Source organism: Chelonia mydas, chromosome 2 (genome assembly GCF_015237465.2).
Source record: "Chelonia mydas isolate rCheMyd1 chromosome 2, rCheMyd1.pri.v2, whole genome shotgun sequence".
NCBI lineage: Eukaryota > Metazoa > Chordata > Testudines > Cheloniidae > Chelonia > Chelonia mydas.
The window spans coordinates 44722491-44748272 of NC_057850.1; the positions used below are offsets into that span (position 1 = coordinate 44722491).

The following is a 25782-nucleotide window of genomic DNA, read 5'->3' on the forward strand; positions in this document are numbered from 1 at the left end:
ACAAGTCAAAATGATAAATTCAAAATGAAACACATCATCCTTATTGAAATGAAACATTTCAACCTCAGTTAAGTGGAAATGTTTTGATAACTTCCCATCTAAAATTTTGACAAAATCAATATGTTCCTGTGAAATGTTTCTATTTCCTTGAATCAGCATTTTCCAATGGAAAATTGTTCTGTCAGAATTTTTTTGGCCAGTTCTAAGTAATAAATCTTATAAAACAAAATTAAGAGGGAATGAATCTGACTAGCTAATGAAATCGCTGTGTGTGCATCCAACTTCAAAGTTCAGGATCAGGACTTATTATCATGTTGTTACAAAAATGTAAGAGCATTTTCCCAATATCACACTTCAGGAAGTTCAGTTGTCCTACATAATCACACTTCTGGGATGGCTGATGATACTTGGCAATCCACCTAATGCCTCAGGCATATGATATTATCCAGAATAACTGCACACCTTCTTGTGTTATCACTTACATGCCACACATTAGGAGGGCCTTGAAATCTCTAATCTGTGGGTAATGTATCAAGATGACACGATGTGACAAGCATATGTCTCTTTGCAATCTAGGGCAAAAAATACAATAGGAAAGATTATCCCCAGTTCTTCAGTTGGGATTTCCAGCTGGTGCCTGAGTGGGATTTCAGGCAGGGACAGCATTAAGTGGTGCCTTGTGTCCTCAGAGAGTTCACTGACACCAGAAGAGGAGACCCTTCCCAGATGAGCAGCAGACTCAAATGACAAAAAGAGTATGAATTTCCTTATGCATATTTAAAACTGCAGTAAAGGTCACTGATTTGCTATCATCTTCATAAGCACATCAGTATTTACAATCATAGGGAGGAAACATATGCCTCCTCATCATGTTTTTGAAAGATGCAATTGAAAAAGTAGTAACAACAAGGCCAGCTACTACATGGATCAACTCCCTTTGCTTTTTGTTGTTTATCTTTATCTCTTTTTTTAGTTTATTTTTAAAAACATTATTTTTTTCATGGGATCTTTAATTTTGTGCAGACACCCCCATGCAAACTGTCATAAAAAAACCTTGAGAGTGAGCGAGAGAGACATAACAGATCAAACCACTAGTAAAAAAGCAGAGAGTGAGAAAATACTAATTTTTCCATCTTTGTTTAGTAAACTTCCAGATGAAAAAGCGAAATGTACCCATCTCTTTATCTCCCCATGCTAATGGTGTCTGCATACAATTCTGGAATGAAAATCTTATTTATAATATTAGAGAGACAAAGTGGGTGAGGTGCTATATTTTATTGGACCAACTTTGGTTGGTGCAAGAAACAGCTCTTGACTAGTGACAGGACAGTGAGAGAACAGGTGTAGCAAGCAAGGAGGAGGGGGGTCCTGTGTGTGTGTGTGCCGGCGCCTCATAACAAACCCCCAGGTGCCAGGGCTGTCCTCTCCTGCTGCAGTGGTGGCCTGGGCAACCATAGGCGTTCTGGCTCCTGCTCATGTCCCAGTTTCTCCCGGGAGAAGAGCCTGCACACCAGTTGCTCCTTCCTGCCATCCTCATCTTAAGGCTCAGGCATCAGCTGCCACATAAGTTATCCCCCTCACCCCCATCAACTCTGGCCGAGGCTGCAGGGAGTGGAAGCTCTGCCCTTCCCCATCCTCCGCCTCATTAGCTTGTGACATAGAGAGGGCCAGCTAGTCCCACCCCCTCCCCTTCAGGTCCCGCTCCCTCTCCTGGTCCCGCTCCCAGTCCCTCCCCCGTCTTCTCGCGCTGCTGGTGCCGCTCCCCTCCCCCTCGCTCCGGCGCCGTGTGACACGCTCACGCGCCGGCCGAGCGAGGAGAGCGCTTCCCCGGGCTGAGCCTGCCCTGCTGCCGCAGTAGTCATGGCTGCTGACGGGGTGGACGAGCGCTCCCCGCTGCTGTCCGCGCCCAGCTCCGGCAATGTCACCCCCACCGCGCCGCCCTATTTACCGGAGAGCAGCCCCAGAGGTAAGTCCCCACTGCCTCCCCCCCTCTCCGGCCAGCCTTTCCAACCTGGGCGGGGGAGAGGGTGGGGGAGAGGGTGGGGGCCCCTGCGGGGGTTTCTCGGCGTGCCCCGGAGGCGGGGGTATTGTCTTGGCGGGAGGGGGCGGGTGGGAAAGGCTGCACGATGAGTTTGCAACGTGCCGCATTCCCGGCTCCCCCGCAGCAGCCATCAGTGCATTGTTACCGGCGGCGAGTCAGACGTGCAGAGCCCAACGCGCATCGCTCAGCAGCCTCTGCTTGGCCGAGGCAGGGGCAGGGTGTGTTTGGTGCACACGTTGTTCCCGTGCCCTTGAGAGGCTGTTGCTTAAAAAAACAAACAAGAAAAACCATGCAATCTGTGTTGATCTTCATTGAAAGCCTCCTCCAACGTCCCCCTCCCCCGGGCCCATCTGCTGACTTGAGGGTTCCCTGTTCCTACGACCCACCAGCAAGTCATATTTTTTAATCTCCGTTCAGATCTCAGTAATTATGGTTATACTGAAAATCTTTTTTTTTTTTTTTTTTTTTTAAATCTGGGTGGGATATTGCATATTTAATTGGTCTTAATTTAAAAATCCACGCACCTTTTGGTGCTGCTTGTGAAGCACCTCTTAGTGAAAAGTGACACCAAACTTCTTGTGGAGCTGACAGTACCTTTCACCTTTCAATATCTTCTGCTTCAGTTGTCTTGAGAGGAAATAATGCTTGCATTATTATTAAGCTTCGAGAAAATCGCGTCTGATTTGTGCCTGATTGCCGACAGCTGCTTTTGATGGGACTGCCTGGCCTTGAGGAGGGGGACGGCCCTTGTTGGGCCTTGAGACAAGCAGGCATGTGTATAGTTTAGTGAACAATAGGCTGAAGGAGGAAAGGAATAAACAAATGGCAGTTTCTCAGGTAGAAAAAGCAATCTCACTTTCTTTATTGCATGGACATTTGGGCAGCAAAGAAAAAACTGAGAAACAATGGATAATGCTTTAAAAAAGGTAGGTAGAGCATGTTTCTGGCAACCCTGTTCACATTTGAACTCTTTTTTTTTTTTTTTTTTAAGCTAATTGTTCACAACTTCAGAGCAGGCTTGAACAGATATAGTTATAATAGCAGATTCACGCATTAGAGTTTGAAAGGTAAATTATTGGAATTTAGTCCTCCCATTAATTAGAGGTGGGATTAAACCAAAGGATATTTTAACTGCGAATAACTAAATTCAGTATGGTTAACTGTCGGAGACAGAATCTTACCTGCAAGCATATCTTAAAGAATCAAACTGGAACAAATGGAAAAAAGACATAAAAAGACCCCCATTTAATTCCCAACGGTCATCGAAGCCTTGTACCGGTAGGCACCAGGTGGTGGAATTCTAGTCTGATGGGCAAACTGGTACCAGAGAGTAGCTCTCTGTACAGTAGCATCTATACCGAATAAAGCAGGGTGGATTTGATTTAAATCACTAGTCAGGAAGACCTGATTTAATCATGGATTTCTGCATAAAAGTGCATTCTTGTTGGTTGTTATAACCTTAATACATATTCTTCACAACTCAGAGATAGATGTAGGTTTCATTTTTAGAAGGTACACGCAATACATTTTTAAAGTGATTTATTTTGAAAACTTTTCAAATTAGTTTTACAGCTGTATCAGAAAATGAATGATTGTTTGGTTATTTAATTTACCAAAGGTAAATGAAGCAGATAGTTCACCTCCCAATGACTTCATAAATATCTCCAATTCAACAGGTTAATCATGAATATTTGGAGGATTTTCTCGCCATGCTTTATTAGGAGGAGAACATTACCAGACAGACATTTAAATTGTTTTATTTAACTAAAACAACAGTGTTATGTATTCTGGATTTTTTTTTCTTCAACAGCAAACATTTAATACTTTAACAAAGCAAGCATATGATTTTTTTGAATTTAGTTACACATTCAAGTTTTTTAAAATCAGGTTTGTTTTTGTTAAAATTGTTTTTAACTAAAATAGTTAAATGAAATATTTAAAAAACAAAAACAAAAATTAAATCAACTGTGTCAGCCAGGTCAACATGAGAAACTTAAAATATTGGCTTCTGCAGGTAACTCGGTCGTCTTCACCTTCATTTTCCTCTTTCTTCATAATCTGGAAAAGAAAAACAAGCTTTCCTGCTTTTTCAGGTCCCAAACGATTTCTCAATTTGGAATGAATTAGTCCAAAGGAAGAAAATATTCTTTCTACACTGGCAGAAGAAGCTGCTGCTGTTAAAAGTGAAATTATCACTTCAACAGTCTCTGAATCCAAGTGCTTAAGTGACTTTCACCAGTTCACTGGTGTAACTTTCTTTGAAACATCATCAGCAAACGTATATTTCTTGAATGGTTCACCCTTAGCTCTGAAGTTTATTATAGTTGGCATTATGGAGGGATGATTGCTGGAAGTCCATGCCATAGCCAGCTTCTCTTCTTCAGCAGTTAAGGTTTGACCCTGATACCAAGTATTGAGAATATTTGCAAGAAAATGAACTGGAGACAGTGCTTGTCCCATTCGTTTTTTTTAATGCTTGTAATTTAACTCTGAAGTCTTTGGCTAGGAGGTGCATCAATGAGCACTGCAGCCGTATGTTATTAGCTTGGGACTCTCTTCTAAATTTCTTCTAGCCTTGGATACATTTGCAGCATTGTCTGTGACCAAGCTGCGTGCTAGACATTTGAATTTTTTTTCACAGTTTGTTATAGCTTTTACTGCTACTTCTTGTAAGTATTCTGCTGTGTGTGCATTTCCTGATGTATCAATTGTTTCTGTAAGGAAGACATTCCTTTCTGTTGTCACATAAGCACATGCAGCAGGATCATTGTGGACATTGCTCCACCCATTAAGACTCAGGTTAAGGATTTCACCCTCTAGATCTTTTGCACACTGCTAAATTTCTCTTTCATACACTTTATCCAGCAATTTGCCTGCGACATCTGCTCTGTTGGGTGGACTGTTGGGTAGACTTTTGGGTGGACTGCTCTGTTGGATGGTCTTAATGACTGTACCATGTTAATGAAGTGTGGGTTCTCAGTCATAGGGAAAGGAGAGTTTGTTGCATAAACAGGGCAATTTTTTCTTCAATTACCTCTTTTTGTAATTTGCTGATTCTTATCACAAACTTATCTATGGTTGTTTTTGGATGATGGAGATTTTTTTTTTTTTCTTTTTGCTACAGGTGATATTCTGTGGCTGTGTGACATACATGATGTGATTGAAACACTGTCATTGGCAGATAACTCTGAAACTATAGAAAATGATGGTGATCTTGAAGGTGGATAGTCTTTAGAATCCTGTATGTTGAGGATGGATTCTCCTAAACAAAATAAGTCAATGCAGTTATTTAATTATTATTACCATACTGCTCATTTAGTATTACTCATTGCATTCACTGACACTCAGTACTACTTTAAAGGTGAAATTGTAAAAGGAAGATCTGCCTATTTCAGCTATTTTTTATCACAACTGCATCTAAAATGATAATATCACAGAGTAACAACTATTTTTTGCTCAAACATGAGAATTCAGGAATAGTCCAGAAGGAAGACAGGCAGTCCTTAAGAAAGAAGTATGAAATAAAAAAGTTTACCAACCTGAAGATCCTGCATGTTCAGACATGTTCCTTTCATCATCACCAAGGCAGCTTCCTCCTGAGAATGAGCACTTCTCTTGATGTTTCATTTGGGCAACCAGGCCTTGCATTTATTTGTTGCACTGTTTGCATTTTGCACACATGCCTGTCTTACCCTCAGGTAGAGGAACTTCATTAAAATATTCCCAAACTGTATCTCTTTTATGGCCTGCTGCCATTTTAGGTTTTCCCTTCTAGTGAGAGAATGGTATGGTAGATCTCAAATCAATGAAAGCTACACTCAGAAAGACCTCAAGACTTCTGTGATATGCTGCTCAGTTTCACTTTTGTTTCTACTGCCTGTCCCTTCCTTCTCACATTTATCTCCAGACTTCTTCTCCTTGTCCAGATCTATTCCGCCCCCAACAATCTTCTATTCATTGAACTTTTTGAAACTTTGCACTTTTAGAGAGAGGTAAGGGATTGACTCTGGGTACACAAATTTGCAGAGGGACAATAGGGTCTGTTATTTCTCACCTCTATATATTATTTATTTATTTAAAAATATTTTTGCTGTTAAAAAGCATGTTATCTCTGGAGACACAAATCCGCAGTTTGAGAACTGCAAAACTAAGCATCTCTGATGCTTTTACTAAGTGTCTTCTTGGCTGAGCACTGAGTCTCATTGGGTAGATAGAAAGATTAACCTAAATAATCTATGCAGAAGCCCCTGGAACCCCATAAAATTGGGTCCCGAATCCATGAACTGTTGGAACTCATTTACAAAACTTTTTTTAAACATTGCATGAATATATTGTCTCGTACTGTAGAATTAGAATTTATAATCCCTGTTCCATGATGAGATATCTTTGAGCTATAATGTATCTTTATCTTTAGATAAAATGCTTTTTGAGGGAAAAAAATCTATCAAAAAATCCAATTTAAATAAAAAAATCTGATTTTTTTTTAAATTTATTTTTTATTTTTTTAAAAAAATCATTGATTTTTATCCACCCTGGAATAAAGTGACTAACACATCATTGCGAGTTTGGTTTTGCAGGCCACACACAAAAAAAGAAAGTTTGATACAGTAGGTCATTGACTTGTGAATCTGGGATCCAGATTAATGCTGTGTTGTTAAACTCTCTTCCATAGGAGTAATAAAATTGGCCTGTTGGTAAAGGTTGAATGTGCAGTAAGAGGGAGTTAATTTTTACTTAAGAAAGTAACTTAGATTTGGAGCTAGGAATTGTAATAAATCTGATCTAAAATTTAAATATAATTATGAATCTATGGTTTGCAAAATACATTGGTATAGATGTTTTTTAAACTGGTTAAACCTCTTGAATGAAACAGAATGTCAGAAAAAGCTCAGACTGTCTAAACTAAATGAGATTAGTTCAGTGTTAGTGGCAGCATTTAAAGTATGAGGTTCCAGTCCTACTCAGGCTGGCTTTAATAGGAGCAGATTTGGGTCTCTATTTTTACCAGGCTTGTAACAAATTAGGATCTCCAGTTTTCACGTACAGATTAAACAGTAACTAAATATAAACCAAAAAGTGATTTATGTGAGAATACACTGCAGATGGGAGTACTAAAGAAAGTGGACAAATGCTGCAGGTGAGCAAATATTTATTTTGTATGCTGTAATCTTTAAACTGTCAGAAAATCAGGGCTGGATATGAAAATGTAGCTCTGCTGTGCTCTTGGTTAACATTAACCATCATCTACCATTCTTAATTACACAAACCAGTAACAGAGGTCATGGAGATTGCATTTTCTTTCCCTGGGATCTAATTATGCCTTCACTCCTTATATTTATAACCTCCTTAGCTTTAAAGTATATAGGTTTTCAGGCATTTTGAATTCTCATATTCAGTTACTTTTTTCCTAGGAGTCTTTGTTTTGTAACTATTACTCTATGTACAGTTCAGAGTATTTTGAAAATGTGATTATTAATTATGTAATGGGAATGAATCTGTGCAATGACTTGGGTTTGGACCTAGATATAAGCCTATGTTGTAGCACTTTTCTTAAATCTGGTTTTCCTGCCAATTGATATTGTTACTTAATAGTTTCTATGATGTCATCAGTGAAAATTTGTAAGAGAGCCCAGCACTTATATTTCATGTTCAGATGGTAGGAGGAAGCAACAAGCTTGAATGATTTTGACGTGTAATATTTTTATTAAAACACTCTATACTCCTCCCATAGAAAAGGTGCAGAATCCCTGTGTTAATAGGGTCCTTAAGCATTTTGTTGTTCTAAGTATGTATACCAGATTGCCTGTAAAAGTCACTTACATGAAAGTCAAAATTATTTTGTTTTGCTACTATGGCTTAAAGCAGTGTTTCCCAAACTTTGTTTACCTGCCGCGTCCGCAGGTTCGGCCAATCGCGGCTCCCACTGGCCGCGGTTCGCCACGGCAGGCCAATGGGGGCTGTGGCAAGTTGCAGCCAGTACGTCCCTCTGCCCGCACCACTTCCTGCAGTGGCGAACCGCGGCCAGTGGGAGCCGCGATTGGCTGAACCTGCGGACACGGCAGGTAAACAAAGTTTGGGAAACACTGCTTTAAGCCATAGTAGCAAAACAAAATAATTTTGACTTTCATGTAAGTGACTCTTACAGGCAATCGCGGCTCCCACTGGCCGCAGTTCGCCACTGCAGGAAGTGGCGCGGGCCGAGGGACGTACTGGCTGCCACTTCCCACAGCCCCCATTGGCCTGCCGTGGCGAACTGCGGCCAGTGGGAGCCACGATTGGCTGAACCTGCGGACGCAGCAGGTAAACAAACCGGCCTGGCCCGCCAGGGGCTTTCCCTGAACAAGCGGCGTCCCAAATATGGGAAACACTGGCTTAAAGGAATAGTGAAAATTTGCTGGCATACAGTATATAGGCTAAGTTGCTGTAGCTTCCTAGTTAATTGCTTCTCTACCTCAGTTACCCTTGAGGAAGGCAAGTTGCTAGTTAAAAAGAAAATATATAATATATGGCTACTGAGCGCACTGTAATGTATACACACAAGAGTTAAGGTTGCACATTCTGCAATCTGAAACTGTTAAGCTACACACCGCTAGATAGGCTGTCCCATACACCTCAGGAGACTTGCAGGAGAAACTCCTCTCTCTTGTATGTCTTAGGAGCTGCAGAGATGCAGAAGCAGGAGTTCTTCAGTGGTGAGGTGCCAAAAGTAGATCATGGGGGAGCACCCCGTGGATCGCACGTGCTGGTTGAGCAAGCAAGAAAATCCATAGATCGCTAGGACCCAGCAAGAGCGCAGGCAGTGGAAAGAAGGAGATGTTCCCACCTTCGGCTTTTACCCCCTTTCACCTAGCACCCAGTCAGAGATCAGTTCCTCTGTCCCTACCCACCCTCGGTTCTAGGTCTAGGGATGTGGTGTGCCAAGGAGCCTTGGAGCTTGCTTTCTAACCCCTCAGAGCAGTGCCCCCTAGTCATAGAATCATAGAATATCAGGGTTGGAAGGGACCTCAGGAGGTGATCTAGTCCAACCCCCTGCTCAAAGCAGGACCGATCCTCAATTAAATCATCCCAGCCAGGGCTTTGTCTCCAGAGCTGAGTGCAGGGCTGCACAGAGGTTTTTTGGGTGTAGGGGCAAAAGCTGAAACGGAGGCCTCCCACCCTTCCAAAAATCCCCTAGGGTGCAAAAACACTGAGGGGAAACCTGGGTGGGGAGCAAGCCAGCCCATTCTGCACTCCCCTCATTATGGCAGCTCCTGTCCCATGGGACTGGGTCCAGCTCCCTGCTCAGTGGCTTGTGACCTGGAGCATGGAGTTGCAGCGCCACTCTATTTGGGGGCCTTTTCAAACAGAGGGCTGGGGTACTGCCCCTTTTGCCTCCTGCCCTGTCTGAATACATTAAATGTTTGGACATGTTCTAATTAAATACAGTACCCAATAGATAGTACACAGCTGATTTATTCCTTTAAATTGGAGAGGATGTGGCTTGGAGGTGTAGCAGCACCGCTTTGTGGGGAGGAAACTGCTGCTTCTTTCCTCCACCTTTGCTCCTAGCAATCTGTGTATTTTTCACCTAGGCTAGCAGGCTTAGTTTTCAGGCTAGTAGATGCTGGATACACTTTTCAAGTGCTGGCAATGTCTTAATTATGTTCTTATTTATGAAGTCTTCTAAGAGGAAGAACCACCTTTTTAATAATGACAGGTTTCAGAGTAGCAGCCGTGCTAGTCTGTATCCGCAAAAAGAAAAGGAGGACTTGTGGCACCTTAGAGACTAACCCATTTGTTAGTCTCTAAGGTGCCACAAGTCCTCCTTTTCTTTTTAATAATGAGGACTGTGTGGCTGGTGACAAATCCCCAGGGCTCAATGTGATGCATTGGAAGCATCGATAGGTAGGGAGCATCTTCTCTTCACACAAGCAGCAGGGCAGGATCTTTCAAAAGCACACAGAGTGTGGTAGGGATTGTCATATCCCAGAAGGGCCTGGTTTGTTGAGTTAGGGAGTTGGAAATGCCTATCCCACAAGTGTGCGTGCTACGGCAAGCAGAGAGTAGGCATGCATATTCCTACTGAGAGGAGCAGCAGAATACATTATAGAGAAATAATCCAGCAGCATGCCTATGACAGAGGATGCATTGGGCCGTGGTTCTACTGGCCAGGGCAGGATTTAGATTATAACCTCTTACTGGCAGTTGTTATTCTGCAGTGCACATTGAGGGGAACCTTCTTCTGGACCATCTCCCAGTCACTAACTGCCTGAGTCCCTAACCACCTGTCTGCCTTATTTTGTGGACCACCATCAATGGCTCTGCAGACCACTGGATGGCTGTAGACCAGGGGTAGGCAACCTATGGCATGCGTGCCAAAGGCAGCACACGAGCTGATTTTCAGTGGCGCACTCACTGCCTGGGTCCTGGCCACCAGTCCGGGGGGCTCTGCATTTTAATTTAATTTTAAACGAAGCTTCTTAAACGTTTTAAAAACCTTATTTACTTTACATACAACAATAGTTTAGTTATATATTATAGACTTGTAGAAAGAGACCTTCTAAAAACATTAAAATGTATTACAGGCACGCGAAACCTTAAATTAGAGTGAATAAATGAAGACTCGGCACACCACTTCTGAAAGGTTGCCGACTCCTGCTGTAGACTGTAGTTTGAGAGGCAATGAAATAGAGCAATAACTTCTTTTTCTCAACGTATTCTTGGTTACCTCCATATACACCTCCCCCTTTCCATGCCCCTTTTTAGGCCCAGAATCACAGCACCTACCTGTGAGGAAACCTGGATGCAGATCCCTTTGGAGATGGTCTCTGCCTTTCTGAATGTCGGGCAGAGGAAGATTTTCAAGAGTAATGTGAGATATGGCTTCCTAGGAAGCCAGTACGTTACCACATCCACAGCATTCCTGTCCTGGGGAGAAAGGGACCCACCTTCTAGCTTGAACTAGGATACTCTGCATTCTGCTGTCAGAGCATTCTGCTGTCATTGTTGATCTGATGTAGCTGTTCATAGAATCATAGAATATCAGGGTTGGAAGGGACCTCAGGAGGTCATCTAGTCCAACCCCCTGCTCAAAGCAGGACCAATCCCCAACTAAATCATCCTAGCCAGGGCTTTGTCAAGCCTGACCTTAAAAACTTCAAAGGAAGGAGATTCCACCACCTCCCTAGGTAACCCATTCCAGTGCTTCACCACCCTCCTAGTGAAAAAGTTTTTCCTAATATCCAACCTAAACCTCCCCCTCTGCAACTTGAGACCATTATTCCTTGTTCTGTCATCTGCTACCACTGAAAACAGTCTAGATCCATCCTCTTTGGAACCCCCCTTCAGGTCGTTGAAAGCAGCTATCAAATCCCCCCTCATTCTTCTCTTCCGCAGACTAAATAATCCCAGTTCCCTCAGCCTCTCCTCATAAGTCATGTGTTCCAGTCCCCTAATGTTGTTTGTCTTTTGTTAGAAGTAACATCAAAAATGTAGCTATAAACCATAATGTCAATACAGGAATCAGATTTCATTACATGTGCTCTGAAAAGATCTATGGCTTGTAAAAACAAGACTTGCTGGAAATGACTGGATATCAGGAATACTAGGCCTACGCATGTGAACTGTTTTACTGCTGTCAGTATATGGTATCTTACAAATGCCACAAATATTTAGTCTGAAATTCAAACTGTTAAAAAAGCCATCTATAAGTGCTACATTAATGTACTTTGAAAGCTGTCTGCATTTCTATTAAGAGTTCATGACTGACAGACTCGTAACCCAGCTAGGGAATCTGTTTGTCTTCTCCTCACAATATACTCTTTGCTGAAATTTAATTCCTGGTACTGATTTGTTTTTGGAATGCCTCTAAATGCATTTTTTAGCACAAAGATTATAGGCCCAATATTTCCTTAATTTTTTTGGTGGATATTTTTGCCCAGTTTACAGTCAGCCTTGTTGTTCTAGCTCAGATGTGAAAATCAGGTCCAGTGCCATTTTAAAAGATAATCATAATTTATCCTGATGTATTGGAAGTAGCTGATGTGGCAGGATACTAGAATCTGTGCTGCTCACCTGGGAGCCAAACAGCTCTTATATGGGGCTATGGTAGCGATTCTTTCCATTACAAGTCTTATTTGACCAATCTCAAGTTTCCATCAGACTTCTTCTGCTGCAGTGGAAGAAGATTGCTGCTTGTGCTGACTTCCATCAAGCATAGTTGCCAGTTTTAAAAGGGCATGCAAGGACAGTTCTCCAGGCAAACAGTAGTTCTGTGGGCTGGTAGGCTCCCAGACACTGGGAACTTTTGTGTGCATTCTGGTGATCTCCAGGACTTAAAGTATTTTGCAAACAATTGTCACAGCACAATAGCTGACACTTGTTGCCACCCTTCTTTTATGGAAGGGGAAATAGAGGCAGAGATTACAGCCTCGCAATGAATTGCTCTTGGGGCTAGGATTAGAAGGCAGGAGTCCCTTTGTGACTCTTCCCAGTGATACCCAGGATTGGGAGGCAGCTTGCTGTCACCTGCCCTTAGTATGAGGAAGTCTTGTCTGTACCTGGCAGGGGCCAGCTCCCAGCCACAGGCAACACCTGCACACCCTTCTCAGCCTCTGTGGACTCTGCTCTCCCTCATGCAGGCTAGCAATAGGCACACTCCAACCCCTGAGTTCTCCAAGCTTCCCCCTGTGGTGTCCAGCCCCATAACCACCGGACACTCACAGAATTAGCAGGCCCACTGTTCCCAAAGAAACAGTACACTGCAGCTTACTAGTTACATCTTAGAACCTAGCTTTGCTTAACACACAGCATTTAGATATGTTTAGAGAGAGAGTAAATATAACAAAGAACAGAGATTCAAGTGATAGCAAACAGAAATATTGGCAACAAAGGGTTACATGTAAAATAAAATCAGAACGTGCATTCTAGAAACTAAGCTTAGCTAACGTGATGCCCTCTTGTCTAATAAGGCACTGCTTAACCAAAGTCTTTCACACAGCATTTTTCCACCAGGAAAGCCGAGATCCTCATTTCATGGGACCAAGTGCACTGGCAGCTTTCCTCCTGATGAAGGATGCCCTTGCTTCTTTCTGCACCCCTAGATATATTAGACAGTTCTTTATTCCTAACCTATATAGGGCCCTACCAAATTCACAGCCATGAAAAACACGTCACAGACCGTAAAATCTGGTCTCCTCCCGTGAAATCTGATCTTTTGTATGCTTTTACCCTGTACTATGCAGATTTCACAGGGCAGACCAGCGTTACTCAAATTGGGGGTCCTGACCCAAAAGGGAGTTGCAGGTGGTCACAAGGTTATTTTAGGGGGGATCGTGGTATTGCCACCCTCGCTTCTGCACTGCTGCCGTCAGAGCTGGGTGGCTGGAGAGTGGCGGCTGCTGACTGAGGGCCCAGCTCTGTAGGCAGCAGTGCAGAAGTGAGGGTGGCAGTACCATACCAGGCCCTCCTTCCTTCTGCGCTGCTGCTGATGGTGGCTGTCTTCAGAGCTGAGCTCCTGGCCAGCAGCTGTCGCTCTCCAGCTGCCCAGCTCTGAAGACAGTGCCGCTGCCAGCAGCAGTGCAGAAGTAACGGTAGTGGTACCGCAAGCCCTCTACAGTAACCTTGTGACCCTCCTCCTCCAACGCTTTTTGGAGTCAGGAGCCCTACAGTTACAAAACTGAAATTTCAGATTTAAATAGCTGAAATAATTAAATTTACAAAATGGACCGTGAATTTGGTAGGCCCCTACCTATATACAGTTCCCACCCAGCTGTTCACCTCTTCATTTCTTCTCCTGAAATCCTCACCCTCTCGTCATTAGCATTTGTAAAACATGCAATACACAATTGTCAGCTGGGGAGATGAGTGTCTCCCACCTCCTGTCTTGTGGAACCTGCCTTAAGGCACACTACCTGTGGGTGACCGGCCTCTAACTCCAATGGCCTAAGAATGTGATTGGCAATGAGAGTATGTATATATATTCTTACGTATTATCTGCACGTATGTTTCACAAAGATAATGGCTTCAGTAGAAACCTTATATGACCCTCTTTGGTGAACTAGAATGTAACTACCAGACCCAGGGGGTCTGTCTAACCACTGAATGTATCTGATGAAATGAGGTGTAGCTCACGAAAGCTTATGCTCAAATAAATTTGTTAGTCTCTAAGGTGCCACAAGTACTCTTTTTCTTTTTGCGAATACAGACTAACACGGCTGCTACCCTGAAATCTAACCCTTATGTGTCACTGTGATTTCTACCAGTTTGCATCCAAGGATCCTTGGGTCTCCCCTTTGTTCTTAGCTCTCTTCAGAGCCTGCTAGATGTGATGCCTTTTGTTACTGAGCTAGCCCTTCTTTGGCTACAGTTTCCTGCTCAACAGATGAGCCAGCTCTGCGGTAGGCAGCTTGCCTGATGCTGGAAAGGTGTTTATGGGAGCGGTAGCAGCAACAGCCCAGACACCACCACCTGTCTGATTTTTTTCCAGCTTTCAGTCATGTACAGTTTTTTGTTTTGTTTTAAATTACACCGATCTATTTACAATGCGCGTGCAGTAGAAAATATTGCCAGACTCCAAACGTATTTACTTTGGGTTCTTACGGATTACGGTATCTGGTTCTGTCTCTGCTAGTGGATAGTCTTGAACTGAGAATGTGGAGAGCTTTATTTGTGTCTCCAAATATAGGCATGCTCAGGCATTAATCCAGACGGCACTGCAGTTCTTCAGAAAACAACCAATTATTAAAATGTTCTGAAGTTACTCCAAACTCTTCAAGAGTGTATTGGTTTCTGCAAATGGTGATGGCAAGGCTGAGTTTCTGAAAGTGAGCCTTTCCTAAATAATGAAGGGCCAGATCCTGCTCTCAGTTGCACTGGTGTAATTCTGGAGTAACTCCATACTTGTCAGTGGGGTTACTCCAGAATTTTGCCAGTGCAAATGATGATAGACTTGAGTCTGAAATTTACAAAAATTATGTTTTGTTTTATTTTTTCAGAGTAGAGAGACATTTAACATGCATGCACCCAAAAATGCAAACAAATTGAAGGTCTCGGGTAGCTTGTGTGTTGGCTACACAGCAAAGAAACAGACTTTAACAGCATCTTAGAGGATTGTGATTTCTCATCATGAGGAAATATGTTGTAGGTTTTTTTTGTGTACTTCAGTACCCTACCTGCTCACAAAAATGGAGGGAAAGAATGAGGTATGGTGTTAGGGTTTCCAACTTTGTAATATTTAAAAACCCGACACTCCAGCAGGAGTATCAGCACCTCCCCTGCCCCGCCTCTTCCCCCAAGGCCCTGCCCTGCCTCTTCCCTCCAAGGCCCCGCCCACCGTTTGCTCCTCTTCCCCTGTCTCACCCTCAGGTAGGGAGGGACTTGCCTGCGGAGCTGGGGCTGGGAGTTGCAGGCTCTCGACACAGGTAGGAGGCAGCCCCGGCTGAGTAGGATGATCAGGTGTCTGGTTTTCGCCCGGAACACCCGGTCAAAAAAGGATCCTGGCAGCTCTGGTCAGGGCTGCTGACTGGGCCATTGACTGTCCAGTTGGCGGCACCGCACAGTGGGGCTGGCAGGCTCTCTGCTAACTGCTGCACCGTGCTACTCCTGGGAAACAGCCAGCATGGGGGCGGCCAGGGGGTTCTGCGTGCTGCCGCGCCCGCAGGCATAGCTCCCGTTGGCCGGGTCAGGGCAGGGGACGAACTCATGCAGTTTGTGAGTGCTCAGCAAGTAGCTGTTGAGGAGTCGTGGCGCGCGCCTCTCCTGCTGCTGCCGGCCCTCTTCTCCTCGCTCTCCTCCTGTGGCTGGGCTTGAGCTGCAGCATGTGCCCTCATTGCCTTGTGGCGAACCGTGGTGTGTCGCCCCATCACTGGCACCCAGGAGTTTGAGATATGTATCCCTGTCTCCAAGTGCTGGGAATAGGGCTGCACCCCCATCCTCCTCACTGCATCCCTCCCCGTCCCATCCCCCCTGCACCCTTATCTCCCCGTCATTGCATCTCTCCCCGTCCCATGCTTCCCTGCCTCCCACATCTACCCATCCCATCTCTGTACCCCTTACAGCGCTCTCCCACCCATCCTCTCCACCTCCCAGATCTGCCACCCAATGTTCTTCACCCCCCACAACCCTGCACCCCATTCACCTCCATACACTGCTGCACTCCCATTATGCCTCAGACACCCCTGTGCCCCCCCCCCCATCCTCATGCACCTGTAGCTTTCTGCCTCCTCATCCACCTCACATACCTCCCACACCCCCTCCTATCTCCGTCACTGCCCCCTCACCCTGCTCTCGTCCCTGGCCTCTTTCCCTTCCCATCCTCTCTCCTCCACCCCCACCCTTGTCATCTTTTCCCTATAGCCCATCCTCCTCCCTTCCCAGCTGGATGATTTAGGCAGCCCCTGGAAGAGTGGAGTCCTCCCGGGCACCATCATAATCAGAGAGAGAAAACAAAAAGGCAATAAAACCAGACAATAAAACTCAGCCAGCAGCCTGGGGCCCAGGTAGAGCAGAGCTCTTGCAGTGCCAGGCGGCCAGCCTCCAACCTCTTCACGCTGGGGCACGACCTTAACGCCGGGTATTTGAATCACACATTCCATCTCCCATGTTCAAACTATTGCAGCTCCTGGCCTTCTCCTGCTGTGTGTTTGGACCCTGCAGTGAAAATGAGCACATGAGCGAGGGTGGAGGATTGCAAGCGATGGAGGGAGGTGGGATGGAGTGAGTGGGGGCGGGGCCTCAGGGAAGGGGCGGGGCAAGGGTGTTCGGCTTTCTGGAATTTTAAAGTTGGCAACCCTACGGCTGAGTAGGGGGTTGGTGCAGGTGATGACCCCAGGGCCTCCCCACTCCCCTGCCCGTGATAACTGGACTTCGGGTGTTCAATCAGTCCTAAGGATCTGAGGGAAAAGGCGGGGCAGTATTTCCAGAGCTGACAGAAAAAAAAAAAAGATCTGACCGGACTTTCTGGTTGAAAACCAGATACTTGGCTACCCTATATAGTGTCTCCACAAGCTAAAACAAACTAGTAGAACTAAATTTGGGCCTGTCAGCTTTAATAGTAGCCCTTTAATTCTTTCCAGCAGCTGCTGCTTTGCTGAGCACTGCTTTTTTGTAGGAATATGTTGTGACTCTTGGTTTCTTTGAAACATTTGTTGATAATTTGGCTGTGAGCTACTGTATAGTTTATTCAGTGTCTCTTGGCTCCATGCTTAAAGGGGAGCTCTTTTGTACACATTTCCTACTTTATGCTGTTTTCAAGCCTTGGGCTTCAGTAATTTTTACCTCTTCCTCCTCACACATGCACATATTTAATGCTCTTATTTCAAGACACTAATTTACATAAAAAGTGACTAAAATAGACTCAAGCTATTATCTCCAGTAAAACTTTACTTAGGAGTGTCATGTGTTCAAATGAATTTTGCAGTGTTACTGTGATGTGTTAGACTGTGTTTTCTGTTGCCTACTGCAATTCCCTATTTAAGAACACGTGTATAAACTGTAATGGGGACCTAGTACCTTATTGCCTTCCTGGCTTTTTACAGACACTGGGGTAGAGAAAGGGAAATCTTGTAGTTCAAAGGGCAGAAGGCCTCTTTCTTCCCTCATCGTGCTGAGCTTTTTTAAATGACTAACATTTCCTTTTAGTCCATTACATAAGCTGCATTTGCATTTACACTCCCAGTCAACAGAATACCTTCCCCTAAAACCCGAAACTTGTCTGCGTGACTGCTGAAAGTTGGAGCCCCAAGGTTGGTCAGTCCAGCCTCCTACTGCCAAAAACAGAATTGTTTTCCACAAATTTCCATCGAGGGACTAATCCACATTTTTAAAGGGCCCAAATCCGTGAGGTGCTAAGTATTCTCCACTCCCTTTGACTTCAGTGGAAGTTGAGGGCTCTCAGAACCCTCAGGGTGTACCTTAAGCAACTTGCGGGATTGGGCCCATAGCTCTCACTCTAGGGGAGCTATTCTTGGGAGTCAGCAAAAATTTCCTTTTTTTTTCATTTTACCTGATTTCTTCTAGCATTGCCCTTTTGTATGCCACACTAAATATATCTGTCCCAGTATTGCATCCTCTTCAGGTAATATAAATGCTTGCCAGGACTTTCCCACTTACCCAAGCTATGCATATTTTATTTATCTGTTTTCATTTTCCCTCCAGAAATCAATCTTTTTCACCCCCACCCGTCAGTCATTTTTTTTGTTTCTCTCTGAACTCTTTTGAATTTGGCCACATATCTCTGGTATTGAAGTGCCTGGATACAAATGCAGTATTCCAGAGGCGGACGTGTCACCTCTTATCGCCTTCCCAGTATGTGATGTGATGCTTCTGTATTGTCAGTATTCTATAGTATCGTTATAGAACTAGGACTAATGTATCAATACAGAATATTAGGGGAAATCTGTAAATCAGTTTTGTGATTACTTTAGATAAACAATAACACCAACCACTAACTTTCTGATTCTGTGTCTTAAGTTATTGTGACCATTGGAAATATTTTCTGCTGTAGAATGACCCTGATCACCCTGTTGGTTTGGTTATTGAACTGTTTCATCATTTCTTTGCAGCAGAACTCCCCCCTCCGTATACCGCCATTGCCAGTCCTGATGCCAGTGGTGTTCCTGTAATAAACTGCCGCGTGTGCCAATCACTAATCAATTTGGATGGCAAGCTTCACCAACATGTTGTTAAGTGCACAGTTTGCAATGAAGCTACGGTAAATGGGTTTTTAGGTTTTCCATTGTTGTTGATATGCTCTATTACCCTTCCTACGTAACAAGGAGTTATGTCAGTATTACTGATCACCTAGCATGTTTATTCAAGGGTTATTGACATTAGGTGGGCTCGTATCTGTTAGCAATGAAAATGTACAAAGGCAATAAAGTCTTCAGGTTTCTAAGCCTACTTGTTTCAGGTGGAATGCATGCTGCTTTCCATCTCTTATTCTTAGTAAGCGGGAATTCAAAGGGTTAAAAGAGTCAGTTAAAGCAGAAGCTACCTCCCTGATGTTTTAGTGAGAGATGAGACAGCATGAGATGATAGGCTTTGCAGGGAGGGGTTGAGGGAAAAGGCGGGGCAGTATTTCCAGAGCTGACAGAAAAAAAAGTCAAGGTGCCTTTAAGTATTTTAGATGTACATTAAGGAACACAATGCCTAATCTATCTAGTGGACTACATATGAGTACTTGGCTAAATATGTGCACTATTTTGTTAAATAATACTCTAAAGACTTTAGTTTTAAATATTGTTTAGAAAGTTTTGTGCCGTATATATAAACTCCACCCCTCCCCCTCTTATTTAAAAAACAAGTTTTCTCAGGACCTGAAATCTATAGTGTCCCCTTGACATACTTATAAAAGCAACCAATGGAAGGAACACTATGATGATCTACAGAAGAGGAGTACTTGTGGCACCTTAGAGACTCTGAAACCTATGATCATCTAGTTTCATCTTTTGGATAACCCAGAGAAAATTAAGAGAACTTAAAATATTTTTTAAGATTATATTTTTAATTTGTTGAAAAGGAAAGAGGGAGTGAGTTGTTCTAGCAGTAAAAATGTGCTGATAGCAGGAACTTCTGAGAGATAAAAAATGCAGGTCCTAGCTTTAGGTGTTTGTGATTATCTCTTAGAGAACGAACAAGCTACCTGATTCTCTTACTATTATTGATTAATTTGTATTACCACAGCACCTAGGAGACTCTCATGCACCAGGACCTTATTGCGTTAGGCTCTATACAAACACAGGCAGATAATATTTCAGATATTTTGTTCTCAATTATATTGTAACTTCAGTCTATCCATTCTGTTAATTATTTTAGTCCAGATTTTTAAAGGTATTTAGGCACATAACTCCCAAAGGGTCTTAGCCTTTATGCCAAATCTTGCTCCCTTACTTATGTGAATATACCTATTGCAGTCAGTGGGATTAAGTTTTAGAGTAAAACAGGTAGGCTTTGTCTCTTAAGCAGCAGTATTTGTTTAGAAAACATTTCAGTTAATGTTGAATAAAACTAAACTTTGTAGGGTTTGAACTCTGTATTTCTAAAATATGAACTGGACACTTTGTCCACCAGGCTACAAACTCCTTGGTTGCTTGCTTTTTTTGTGTGTTTTATTTATATATATAATATAAAAATAAAAGCATATTTTTCTCTCAGTAAAGACTGCATATTACTTGACTGAGGGGTGTGTGTATATAATAGTGAGTATATAGATAGAGTGAGAGAATAATGAGGGTAAACCCTTTGGAGATGTGGCTATTTTAAGCATTCAAGTGGCAGTGTGTGAAATATTAGTGGTTTTAGGATTCATTTTATAAAATCAAATATAAGGGCTACAAAGTTCAAACAACATGCATTCACTAATTCATGCAAACACACACATGCGTGGAACTGGGACCTAATTTAAAGTTATGCTTCCTCAGCTAAATAGTGAGACACAAGCATTTTCCTACTCTTTAAACTAAAGTTAGGGTGCCGATCAATAATTTTAATTGTTTGTTGTTAAAACTTTAGCCCTGTCTCCTGTCATGTTCTGTCCTGTAAGGAGAGAACCTGTACTTCCCCTTTCTTAACTTGGATTTATGTCATATCAGTTACTCTGTTTAAGATACTTAGGAAACTAACAAAAAAAAATTAGTTTGCTCTTTTGTATAAAATTTCTGGTGGTATTTTTTTTTTTTTTGTCTAGCCAATCAAAAACCCTCCTTCAGGAAAGAAGTATGTTAGATGTCCATGTAATTGTCTTCTTATCTGTAAGGATACATCTCGGCGAATAGGGTGTCCGAGACCCAACTGGTAAGACGTAAAGAATCTTAATGACAGATACCATGGTGATGTGAATGTTATAAATATTTTCATGTCATTGTTAGTCATTCATTTATGTGTCCGCTTTCGTTAACACTACACAAATATTTGTCCGTGGATCTGTGTAGACCTAAATTTAGTAGATTCATTATGTTAACGTATTCAAAGAAAAAAACTATATTACTTGTGCCATAATAACTATTTCTCTAACATGATTGATAGTTTTGAGAATATTTTTTAATATATTTAATATGGAATAGTATATTGTATAAGTTGTATGAGGATTATATGAAGTGAATAGCATACAATATAGTGGGGAAACAACTTAAAAGTTCTGGGAAATACGGTGCATAATTTCCTGCAAGCTCAGTTCTTTGGTAATTCCATGGGAAAGCGTTGAACACACAACTTGCACTATAGTAACTCTGTTGCTTGGTATCAGTGAATAACTTGACACACTTGTTAAATCTTTCATTGCAGAAATCCCTCCTACTCCTTTCTCAAAAAAAATAAAATTAGTCAGTGAACATATCTGCTCTTTGTTTAGAAAAACTAGTTAATATAAAGTGATCTGATGTTTTATGTGAATCTTTAGAATTCTAAAATAAATAAGAGACGTGTCTGGACACACCAGATGCCACTGCGTACTTTAACACAATAAGTGGAATCCGGGCCTCATTGAAGTCAAGGATTTCATCCAATAAATCTAAGTAAGCAGGAATTCATAACACATAATAATGTACTAGATAACCAGGAAGCACAAAAATAAACCAATTTCCCTAATTTTGTTAAAACATCAGTCGCAATAGTATATGCTGCTTCAGCAGCTCTCCTTGAAGGAGAGCAAGATTGGGAGTGTGCATTCTGTGGGAGAGGGCCCTTCACAGAGCATGCTGTGCCGCTGTTTCTTGCCTTCCACACTGAAGGGGGTCTATCCCAACCTGAGCTGTGGCAGCATGGCATGGAGAGGGATGATGTGGATTACGTGATTCTTTGTGCATGCATTTTTGCTTCATATACTGTCATTTTTGTTGTATGTTCAAACCACGTGAGCAAACTGGAAACATGAAATGATACAGTATAGTTAACTTAAAAATACAAAGCCAAGCATGTGACAAAATTGACATTAAATGGTCTTTGGAGCTCAAAATTGATTTTTTTTCTAGTTGATACAAAGTGGGCTATTTAGGACTAACTTAATGTTAAATGACTTAGTGTATAGAAAAAGTTTTCCTTTAAATAGAGTTTTCTCTTAAGTGGGCTTAACTGTACTGGATTCCTGGTATTTTCTGACCTTCTGCATTTGAATGACACTATGCCAGTTCTCATTCCCATTGCCAACTCGAGGGTGGATATAAAGAATGGCTAATGTCATCTAAATCACCCTCTGGGGGGGTCCCAGGTGAGCAAACCTCCTGGGCAGTAAACAGGGATCTCCCACAGTCTTTCCAAGCCTCATGCTGTGGGATTTACAAAACCTGGTGTTTTCTCCCATTGCGCGTGTGTGAGAGAGATCTTGTAAATCAGGCATATTCTCACTGCTTGCCAGAGCTGCCAGCTGAGCAGCCTGAGGTGAATGTTGGACATGCCCTTTGTGGGCAGAGACTGTTGACACAGAAGAGGCAAGGAGGCTGCCTGGCCTGTCTTGGCTTGGAGTGTGTGGGAAAGAGGGAGAGAATCGTATGAGAAGAAGAAATCTGCTTGGAGAAGGGGGGAGGAGGGATGCTTGATTTTGAAGGGAAGGGAAAGGAAAGTTTGAATGGTTAAGGATGTTGGCTGGAAGGCCAAGAGAGAGAGTCCCGCTCCTGCTATGTGTTTCCCCAGCCATTGCTACATATCTCTGCTCACAAGCCTGAATATCTGGTCATCTCACCCAGATTTTCTACACTCTCAATACTTCCCTCTTCATGAGGGTCAGTGTCCCAAGCTGGACTCTGCCATTTGCTGGCTAGGTCTTCTTGAAATTGATGCTATTTACACTTGTATAATAACCTTTCAGTAAAAAAAAAAAAAAAAAAAAAGGTGTCTTCCTTACCTGTTTGGAAAAAACTAATACGAGAGATCTAAATTGGATGCACGTATAATAAGAAGTAGGTTCTACTTTACAGTCATAAAATATCTGGTAAGTTCTTGCAGAGCTAATAACCTAAATGCACCATCCCTTCCCCTCATTAGTGTAATGACATGGCATATATGTTTAATGTTCCTACCACAGTAGACGCATCATTAACCTTGGTCCAGTGATGTTGATTCCAGAAGAGCAGCCAGCTCAGCCTGCCTTGCCAGTTCAGCCAGAAGGTACTCGGGTGGTGTGCGGACACTGTGGAAATACATTCCTGGTAAGTAACCAATGTGCATTGTAATGTCAGGGTTTTCATGTACACTTGGAACTGGGGTTGTGGTTCCCAGCTCAAATAGATGCGTCTGCACTAGCTCAAGCAAGTGTGCTAAAAATAGCAGTGTAGCATGGATGGCAGCTCAAGGCTAGTTGCCCAAGTACCTATCCTGTCCCCCTGGGCATGTACTCAAATGGTTAGCCTGAGCCACTGCCTGTGCTATCCCAGCTATGCAGCGTGGGTATGTCTGTGTCATCTGGGAATCACACCCCACCTCTAAGTGTAGACGTAGCCGAAGGGCTAAATTCTCCTCTGTTACATCAGTGCAATATCACTGAAATCAATGGAACTCTTTCCAAGAACCTATCCCACTTGGACAGCATGGATGTGGAACCAAATCCCTTTGTGAGTTGATTGTTAAGACACAGATATCACTTTGGATATGCAGTTTGTATCGGAGTATTTACTTGTGCTTCTTCAAGAAAATCCCGCAGTATTCTCTCCATCTAGAAAAGGGTCAGGCCCATAATCAATATAATACTGATGGAAAACTATTGTTAAAGGATCGTTGTTGTTACAATCCAGTGATTATATTCTGCAATAAGTAAACTTGTGTAATTGTTTGTATTATAGTTCATTTTTCGGATGCTCATAACTTTCTGAAACTTTCACCTCCTGGATAAAATTCTCCATGCTTAGACTCCAGTTTTGCAAAGATTTATGCACATCCATAACTTTTATCAAGTGGGTAGTCCTTCTGAAGCTATGCTCGTGTAAATTTGTGTAGGACTGAAGCTTTAGTTTGAAGCCAGAGGTAAAAATTCATTTGAAAGTTTGAGCAAAAAGTTCAACTGTTTTAGAATAGAAGGACTGGGGAAAGTATTTTTTTCCCTACTGTACAAACATTTTTGCAACCATTTGTTGATCAGTCCTGTTGTCATAATGCTTAAAGTTTCAGTGTTGAAATTGACTGTAGATATAGTCCTTGTAGAGATGTAATGCATAGCCTTACGCTGGAGGAAATTAACTTTGATTTCACCAACATATTAGGGTTTGAAAATTATGTTGTGAACGTGCATAGTAGACAACTAATGCACTTTGCAACAAATATGTCCCTATGAAAAATGGCCAGTGCAGGTCCTTGAAGCTAAACTGTTTTCATAATCAACTGACCAATGTCACCTTGCTAAAGCAAGGGCTCTACCAAAAATGTAAGGTGTGCAAGGGCTACAGATAGACTTCTTTATATCTGTAGCTAAATGTAAAGGGGCTGAGGAAGGGCTTCAGCTTGCCTTGTAATGGGTGCAAGAGAGGGGCTCCCTTGTGGCAGTTTTGCTACAGAATGTGTTTTTTTTGTGGGGTATATTTACAGATCAATTAAAGTGCACACTAACCACCTTAAATACTGTTGTTGTTTAAATGTGAGTTTGCGAGGTGTGCTGTAAGTTCTAAGGGGCACTAGTTAGGGAGCTGGATCATGGATTTACACATGCTATTTGCAAGGTTTTTTTTGCAATGCTAAGGTTGTGAAGTCTTGGAGACAGAAATTCCTTCTATTGACTCTTCTTTTTTCCATTTTTTTTTCTTAAAAATAAATTAAAAATCATACCGAGTGCAACCTATACCTCCCCTCCCACCCAAAATATCCAGTGTTAAGGTTTCACAGTTAAACATTCAGAAATCAGTACATTTCAGCTTGTATGCACAACCTTAACTTGGACTGCTTCCTTGTAATTACAGGAACACAGTATTTCTTAAATAATAGGATATCACTTTTAAAAAAGACTTCAACCTTCAAGATCAAGTTCTTCTAAGGGCCCATCTACAGTACACATTTTATCAAAGATCACCTTAGAACATGGGTTGACTTTGCCTACGTAGATAGTTTTAATTCAGTTTGGGACTGTGTTATGGAATCCTTTTAGAGCTCTGACATGATACAAAAGAGTACAGTCTGGTAAATGATTCTGTGACATGGTTAAAATGCTGTTTGGCTCCATCTACGTAGACAAAACTAAGCAGTTATTAAATAGTCGTATTATGTTTTAATGCATTCTCTTGACACAATAATATTATGGTGCAGACAGACCCTTACGCTGCATTGTTTTATTAGAAACAGTGTTCTATGCAATCAAATTCTATTGGCTAACATGCCAGACCCCGTGTTCAGGTGTTTTTGCAAACACTGAGATTTTAATTTTTTGTCCACTCTGCTGCATCTGTAGGAATAATGCGTATTTGTAAGCTACATAATTTACTATGGGCCTTCTTTTGTTGGAGAGGAGATGACGCCCCTTGTGGTAAACTAGTATATCACACTTAGGCCTTGGCTACACATGCAAGTTAGAGCGGATTAAATCAGCCCTGGGCACCCTAACTCCTGAGGTGTCCACACTGTCAAGGCACGTAGAGCGTCTGGACTCTGCAGCTGGAGCGCTCTTGGTAATTCACCTCCACGAGAAGCATAAAGCTTGCTGCGCCCCGGCTGAAACACCTGGACGTCAGTGTGGATGACAGGTTGCATTACTGTGCTGTGATTGGCCTCCGGAAATGTCCCATAATCCCTTGAAGTCAAATGGCCTCTCTTCTCATTGTTTTGAACTCGGCTGCAGGCATGTGGATATC

At 42.6% G+C, this 25782-nt stretch overlaps 1 protein-coding gene across 4 annotated transcripts in view; it reads left to right on the plus strand.

The window, feature by feature from the left end:
- The first annotated feature begins 1558 nt into the window (after window positions 1-1558).
- Window positions 1559-25782, plus strand: part of PIP4P2 (phosphatidylinositol-4,5-bisphosphate 4-phosphatase 2) — a 61241-nt gene continuing 37017 nt past the window's right edge. The window contains exons 1-4 of one of the 4 annotated variants that reach the window (XM_007052907.4): window positions 1559-1966; window positions 18583-18731; window positions 20706-20812; window positions 23037-23160. In XM_007052907.4, the coding sequence (XP_007052969.3) occupies window positions 1861-1966; window positions 18583-18731; window positions 20706-20812; window positions 23037-23160 (486 nt within the window). In that variant the 5' untranslated portion in view covers window positions 1559-1860. The remainder of the gene's footprint in view (window positions 1967-18582; window positions 18732-20705; window positions 20813-23036; window positions 23161-25782) is intronic. The other 3 variants (XM_043539367.1, XM_043539366.1, XM_037892319.2) reach the window with 3 other exon arrangements.